General features: G+C 41.2%; 1 protein-coding gene across 2 annotated transcripts; it reads left to right on the top strand.

Annotated features, from left to right (window-relative positions):
• Positions 1 to 432: 432 nt before the first annotated feature.
• On the top strand, positions 433 to 7397 carry ormdl3 (ORMDL sphingolipid biosynthesis regulator 3). Of its 2 annotated transcripts, none has more exons than XM_080456248.1 (4): positions 433 to 664; positions 1225 to 1471; positions 2944 to 3095; positions 4585 to 7397. In XM_080456248.1, exons 2-4 carry the CDS (start codon positions 1298 to 1300, stop codon positions 4718 to 4720), a joined length of 462 nt encoding a protein of 153 aa, XP_080312374.1. In that variant the 5' UTR covers positions 433 to 664; positions 1225 to 1297; the 3' UTR covers positions 4721 to 7397. The 2 variants fall into 2 exon arrangements, with proteins under 2 accessions (XP_080312374.1, XP_080312375.1); XM_080456249.1 differs by having other exon boundaries at positions 433 to 668; positions 1239 to 1471.
• Positions 7398 to 7998: the final 601 nt, after the last annotated feature.

Here is a 7998-nt window from a genome sequence, read left to right as displayed (position 1 = left end):
TATGATGAAGAACGGTGCTCAGTGTTGCCATGTCCACTTATTATAAGCGACTCTGGGCTTGTTTTAAAGTGTAAAGTCGCTTGAAGTTGTTTCTAAAGTGTAGTTGCTCATTTGGGCTTGTTAACTAATGTTGTTTGTACCAGTCGCTCTCAAACATTTTCATGACAAGGACCCCAGATTAATAGGCGCAGACCCCCCCATCTGAAAATATTGTGTGCCAGGGAACAAGATTTGTGTTGTTAAAATGTTTCAAAATTACTAGATTTTTTTAAAATAGCAGATCTACAAGCTCACAACGAGCTTGTAGATCGGCTATTTTCAAATAGCCATAGTAGCCTAGTCGCTTCTTCTGGGCTTGTTTTCCTAGACCCGGTTGCTTGTTTCTCTCACAAAACCTGGCAACACTGAACGGTGCTGTGTTGTCACCAGCTGTTGGCGAGAAGACGAAGGAAAAAAGTGTCCGCTTGTGTCTGTCTGGCTTCATTGTTGCTCTGTGTGAACAGAGACGGGCGCAGGAACTGAACAAACATGGCTCTGGACGAGTAACGGACACGTCGCCGTTATCTCACTTCACCTTATTATCACCAGTAGTATAAAGATACACTGATAACGGACTGCGGTGTCAATACACAGGGTCGGAGTTGAAGCCATTTTTTTCCTCCCTGTGAGTATAATAATGGTTAATTTAGTCAATTAACTATTAAGTCCAGTTCTACTGCTGTAACTTACACTTGTAGTGGAAGTATAGTGGATTCTTATCATCATCATGTGATAATTTGTGTTTTGTTTTGTAACTTGGTAAAGAGTAAAGACTATAAGAGCATGTTGGAATGAGCCACTGCTTGCTACACGACTCTCTTAGTCAATCAATTAGTTGACTTTAAGATCAAAGACGTTCACATCATTATTCACGTAGGAAACTTGACCTACTTTAACGCATTTATTATAACTTCATTCCAATTTCTTGACATCTTTCTGACTTTCATATATTGCCCAGTATCATATTTTGCTCATCATTGAATTAGGCCATAGTATACATTTCCATAAAAGCAACTAAGCTTGCATATTTCCTTATGTGAGCACTTTAAACTTAAACAAAGTAAGAATAAATACAAAAAAATTCTGCTCAGACTTTGCCTACATACACCCAGCAGTAAGCATTGTCCTGACTCTTGCTATTACTCATTGGATTATTCTGTGCATTGACCTATATATTTGTCTCAGTCTCTGTGCAGTAGCCTACTACATCTCCCAGGAGATAAAGAGGCTTGGAACGCCTTGGCACCTACCTGGCATCATGAACGTGGGCACGGCACACAGCGAGGTGAACCCCAACACCAGGGTGATGAACAGCAGGGGCATCTGGCTCTCCTACATCCTGGGCATCGGCCTGCTTCACGTCATCCTGCTCAGCATTCCGTTCGCCAGCGTTCCTGTGGTCTGGACCCTCACCAACCTCATCCACAACCTGGTCAGTAGAATGCTACCACCACTAAACTCGTCCTGCACTCCTTTAGTTTGAATTTAAACCATTAGGACAAAATAGCAGATGTACTAGCTCGCCGTGTGGCAAGAAGTGATGGCGCTGTGAGCTTGTACATCGCAAAAATCTAAAATGAGAAATGACACAGATGCTTTCCCGGTTTTAATGGGTTCAGACTCACAGGTCTTTTGGGAACAAACTTTTTGACAGTTGGGTAATGGGTACATTGTAACTGTGTGGGGTAGTGATTAGAATAGTCAAATGCAGATTGGACTACTCAACAGAGACAGGCATTGTGATACAGCAATCACAATAACCTATCATACTGTAGGTGAAAAGTGAATTGAGTAAGTAGTATGTGGCAGCTTTTCCATTATAGGTCTTCTTTCAGCCCATAACCAGTACCCAATTTCTCAGAGTTAGAAGTTACACAATCTCATTGGCTAAGCACCCTCCCAGACTTACCCTGAACTAACACACCAAACTCATACCTAAACTTAACCAGTTCTAACCTAATTCCTAACACTACAATTTTTAACCTTATACCTGAATTTACCCTTGGGGAAGATAAAGGTTTATCTCGTCCTAGTTTAAATGTAACCATCTGTAATCTTAATGCCTAAATGCAACCATTTTAATGTCGTATCTGAATTTAGGTTTGGCTCCGCTTGGCTGTTGCTTTTTGTGCAATGCATCATGGGTATGAAATATACTGCCCTTTCAGGAGTCACTACCGACAGTTAATTTAGTAATGTTTCAAATAACTGACCTATTGCCCAGCCTTGCATCATAAAGCTTTTGATGATGTTTCCTCAAGCTTGCTGTATGCCCTGACTGCAATCTCAAAGCACAATATCAGCCAGCTCACATTGATCTAAAAGTCTACAACTATTCTTCTGTATACAATGAAGTCTGTTTACATTTGAATGTGTATATGTATTCTTAACAATGACAACCCTGAAAGTACTTTTTTTCACAATGAGGAAGTAAAAAAAAAAGAAAGAAGCTAGAGTGCGTCCAGGGCCAAGTTTCTAAACTTCTTTTAAACCAGTTTTGGCCCGGGCCGCTGGAATGGCGGTCTGGGCATCTAGGCTGCAATGCAGCCTGACAACGTGTCACAGGTTCCTTTACTGCGTGTCACTCCCATCTCTCTCCCCATTTCCTGTCAGTCTACTGTCTTATCAAATAAAGGCATAAAAGCCCCAAAATAATAAAAAGAAAACTGAACAATCAAAAATATTTTTCAGATCTGTTGTACACAATGAAATCCTTAGTGTTCATTTATCCATTTTTAACTCTGAGAGTGTACAAATGTAACCTATGGGTCCATTTGCTTACATTTGTACACTTTTGAGTTAAATTAACACTGAGGATTTTACAGCATGTTATGAGTGTGACGGATGCTTCTGTGTCAGTGACTTATCTGACTAGTTCTAGTGTATGCATTCGGTCCATTGCAGTGCATGTACCTCCTGCTCCACACGGTCAAAGGGACACCCTTCGAGACCCCGGACCAGGGCAAGGCTCGCCTCCTCACCCACTGGGAGCAGATGGACTATGGTGTGCAGTTCACCGCCTCACGCAAATTCCTCACCATCACTCCCATCATCTTGTAAGTACTAGCAAAACTAAACATGATGTCCTTCTCTGACCACGTAACAAGTCGCGAGGATGGAATGTTTTAGGGGGTGGGGGCGTCAGTCATCTCTTGTGGTCCCTGCCCTCATGGACAGATATCACATCTTGCCAAGGGCCCTACAATGCCTAGTGGGATCCCTGCTGACCACCACCAAGATTGTTTTTGTCCTTATTACCAGCAAGGAATCTTTGTGCAAGTAGTAGACACAGCAGATTACATTTTTTTCTGTGGTAACACCCCCCCCCCCCCCATACACACACACACACACACACACACACACACACACACGCACACGCACTCGCACTCGCACACGCACACGCACACACAAACATACTAGAGAACGTTTCATGCAAATGCAAACTGTGTGTGCACATGTCTACAAGGGTTATGCCAGATGGCAAATTCCATTTGCCTTGTGTAACAAGTCCAATAGAGTAATCTTACTCTTACCAGTTTCAAAAGCTGCTTGGTAATTTTCTGTTGCAACCAGCATCAAGAGGGAACAGTGCAAGTATTCAGGCCTTAGATTAAGGCTAAAGTGAACACGTCTGGTAAAGACTTATGAGAGCTTCCATAATCATGACATCACTGGTTCTGTAGTGGACAGGAAGTTCACAGCTATCCTCTAATGATAAACACCATTATTTATGAAAAGCCTATAGGCATTGATTCAACACTGTTAGTTTCCTCTTCCCCTGAATATCGACTGGTGGTATTTCACTCACAGCATCCAATGTTTGGCTGTAGTCTTTGGCTTGTCAGGGCTCATATGGTAAGTGGCTGGCGGGATACTCAATCAAGAGACTCAATGTCACTCGCATGCACTGTTGGTGAATTTCAATAGGTCTGTTTGTGATTGGATAAAGACATAACAATTCAAACATAAGACGTTTAACTGTGGCCTTTTTGTCTGGTGCTGTTTTGGCATGCGCAGATGTTGCAATTGCTTTTAGTTGATGACACTGCCTCTCAGATGTGCAAATGCACTCTCTGCTGTTTGTGATTTAGTAAACATGTCACTGTTTAATGACCATAAGTAGCAGTAGTTATCAGATCAAAGCAACAAATGTGAACAAAGTGTGAGCTTTTTAAACACGTCGTCGTACAAACGAGTACCTCCCTGAACATTTAGTCTACATTTTTGGTGTGTATCTTCCTTACGAGACACTTGCCACATTGTGGGGGAAAACTTTCTATTTTTGTCCTTCAAAAAAGTTTCTGTATTTGCATGCCAGGACGTGTTAGCATTTGTCATATTTCTTGTTGAAACCTGTAACCCTGCAAGTAGTTTTCCTTTTCAACTGTACGTGATGGACTTATAACGAGAACCCTTTTCAGGGAAACAAAAGAAAAATGAAAGTTCACCCAGAGTTCAGAGCGGCTCATCATTCATTCATTCATTCATCACCCCCTTTCACCAACCTGTTCCTGTTTTCCCTCCCCCTCTTCTATGACCCTATAGGTACATCCTCACCAGTTTCTACACCAAATATGACCGGACCCACTTTGTGGTCAACACCGTCTCCTTGCTCACAGTGCTCATCCCCAAGCTCCCGCAGCTGCATGGCGTGAGGATCTTCGGGATTAATAAGTACTGATGGGCCGGAAGAGGACACCTCCTTCCTTCGCCCCCCCCTAAGTCCCTATGGACTGCTGAGCACACAGAGTATCAGGCATCTGCATTGGCCTCGGGCCCGCAAGGAGCCATGGCTTTCTCTAGCTCTCTCTGCCTCCTAGTATTGCTGAGCAGCGCTCTATAAATGAAGCCTGTTGGGGATGCTGCCATGGTACCAACCATCCCCCTTCTCCCCCAGCCAGGAATCGGAACACAATACACTGTAAACAGAGCATTGACGGGGAGAAAAGTGGACTGTTGCAATTATTTAGGTCCACCTCTCCGGAGTTTTATGCGTCTTTATCCGAGTGACACTTCTAAAGAAAGCATTTGTAACGTGCAGAGATGCTGTAGAAATAGTTTCGGGTCTGATGGGTGTCAGAAAGTGATACGATGGCAAAACAATTGTTACAGGTTATTTATGCTTAGTTTCACGCCGGTATTGTGCACCGAAAATAGCCAATCTACAAGCTCACAACACGTTTGCACTGCGATGTGTTGTGAGCTCGTAGATCGGGTATTTTCGGTGCGCAACGCCGCATGCAATGAAGTATATCTAGCCCTTTTAGACCGTTTCACTCCCATGGACATACTTTAACAGTGAAGTCAAGTTTGTTTCATTTTGTAACGTACTGCTGTATTTATTCAGATCCAGTCCTACATGAGATCTTTTCCCTCTTGAGGTTTTCTCTGCTTAGGAAAGCAGAGTTTGACGCAATGGTTAGAGGAGCGCTGTGACTGCTGCAGGGGTGAAACACGAGGAACCACAGGGTTTTATATTTAGCCCCTGTCCGCTCAGCTCTGGGTCCAAGATTGGAATGTTAAGGAACTCTTTATTTTTATCTGAACGTTTCCATATTTGGACTCTTCTTGTCCTGATTTGTGCCAGAGCTAGCTTCCTTTCTACAGCAGAGTCTGCGTGTATAAAACCTGCTGATGTAGCAGTACTCTGTACTGATCTAGTATCACTGGTCAGGTGACATGATAATAGTAACTTAAAAGGCAAACTGGTGCCAGATCAGTATTTATATTCTACGATACTGTATGGATAGGATCGACTTTTTTCACTGCTGTCAGAAGACCTTGTATCTTAGGTTTTCAGGACGTAGTATAGTCACATTTTTAGATTGACAACCTATGCTTTTTTTTTAAAAGTGTTTTTCTTCATGAAACTTGCCCTATGTAGTTAGAGCTTGTATAAGTCTCGAAACCTTCACTTGTACAAGTAAAAACGTCATAATCCCCAAAATTGGAGTTAGGTGTTTGGCAGCAATGGCAGTGACATTTATTTGCAGAATATATTTGCTATAATTTGGAGTGCATAAATATGCACTTCCAGTTCATGCTCCTTGTGGTCCACTCAGATGTTGGAGGGCATCAAATTACTCGTGGCAAGAATTTGCCTGCGTTTCTTTTAATGGTTTACATTTACATTTTGAGCAGTTAACTGGCGATAATCCAGAGGGATGGAAACTGCAGCCACAGAAGAAGCTGCTGTTCCTCGTACACCAAAATTACAAGCAACCAAAAGTTAATATGAATACAGAGTCAAGAGCCAGATACTGCTTAGACATTATTCTGAATTGGCCTACACTTTGCGTGTGCGTGTGAAGGTTTTTTCCCCCTCCAAGCTCCATCACTTATTCAACCCGGCAACTTTAATCAGGTTAGAAAGATGTATGACTCGGAACAAGTTTAGACTAGGCTCAGACTACACAATATACAGAACTGTATATTGAGATCAAATTGATCTCAAAATGTATCATCCCAGTCTAACTTTAAAGAATGGTTGGAAACTCCCCAAGACTGAGGAATGAGGGAGCTTTTTTGGGCCATCTGGTTATTTATTTATATATATCTTTTTAAATGACCCTTTTTTGCCTAGCTAGGATTGTTAATATCTTGTGGTCTGAGCCCAGTTTTATTAACACCAAAGGCCTGGTGGAGTTGGAGAGAGCGTTCCAATTAAAATCATTCCTACCTTCCATTCAGTCAGTATGTCATCCTGGGTCTGTATCAATGAAACATTGCAGAGCAAAAGCACTTACTAATTTATTATGAATGAGCCACATAAACCTGTATCTATTCTGGGAATGTCATAAATTAATAGGGAAATGGCAAATCTACAAGCTTGCAGTGCGGTGCATTGTGAGCTCGGCTATTTTCAGTAGTAGAGATTTGGTGTAGAGGGAAAAAAGGAGGGGACCAAGTATGGACCCCTGGGGGACCCGGTCAATGAAGTATAGGGTTTAAGTGGTAAAACCAGCAACTGCTTTATTTCACTTCATGCCGCAGGCCATGCTCTATGGCTATTTTGCATCCCTACTGGTAAACATTCATTTGATCTTGTTTAGGGATGCAAGTCAAAGCAAACAAATCCCACAAGACCTAAAGAGCCTGCAGCCAGGAATTAAGGATTTAGATGTCAAATAGAAAATGGTCTCTTTCAACTTGGACTTCCTTGTTGTTTTATTTCTGTTGTTTTTATTGAGGCATGTTGAACACAGCTACAAGGGCTTTAGACAAAGGGGAAACTGTATGCAAGAACTTCATTGCACAAAGTGACCAAACATTTCAGGTCACCTGTGGTTTGTTTTTGTTTGTTTGTTTGTTTGTTTGAGGATAGCATTTGAAAGACATTGCAAAGTGAATGTTGATGACTCAACGCTCATGTCTTTTGTTAGGTGATCAGTGTCTTTGCTTTTCAAGGGAAACATCCTCTTTATTTGTCGCTTAACTTCTGAAACAGTATTCTTTCATTTAAGATATTGCAAACTGTAGCTAGTAGCTTGAATTGTAATATAGTGCAGTCAATTTGTAGATAACATGTTCGATAGTATTAGTCATTAATGTGTATTGAAATGGACATGATGTGTAGAATTCATTTAGACAATACAGTAGCAATGTGAAGAATTGTATCTGGTACAGTGTATAACAAGACTTTAGCTTTAGTTGTATGCATTTTAAGTTAAAATTGATTCATTGATTTTTTTAATAATTGGTACTATAAGATATGAGCATAAAAAGGGCTTTGGAAACTGTCTGAGCACTTAAGATTATCCCACCTTTTGGGATCGCTTTAATCGACTAATGTCTGTATAATTCAGAAGTAAGGTCTACAAGGTTGAGTATTGATTTCATTTCTAAAACTAGACGGAGTAATTGGAAATCTATAATAATGACTCATAGTATTAATTAAATTATCCAGAGTATACTAAGAAGAAATTTAAAACATAATTTTCTCTTCTCGAATACAATAGC

This window comes from Gymnoscopelus braueri, assembly GCF_963280865.1.
Source record: "Gymnoscopelus braueri genome assembly, chromosome: 17".
Classification (NCBI taxonomy): domain Eukaryota; kingdom Metazoa; phylum Chordata; class Actinopteri; order Myctophiformes; family Myctophidae; genus Gymnoscopelus; species Gymnoscopelus braueri.
Note: the sequence above shows the minus strand (reverse complement) of the source record. Positions and strands in the feature narration are given on the sequence as shown.

Coding starts and splice junctions, on each gene's coding strand:
- ormdl3 (XM_080456248.1), top strand. CDS start 1,298: ATGAACGTGGGCACGGCACACAGCGAGGTGAACCCCAACACCAGGGTG. Junction 1,472..2,943: donor CCAACCTCATCCACAACCTG/GTCAGTAGAATG, acceptor GGTCCATTGCAG/TGCATGTACCTCCTGCTCCA. Junction 3,096..4,584: donor ACCATCACTCCCATCATCTT/GTAAGTACTAGC, acceptor ATGACCCTATAG/GTACATCCTCACCAGTTTCT.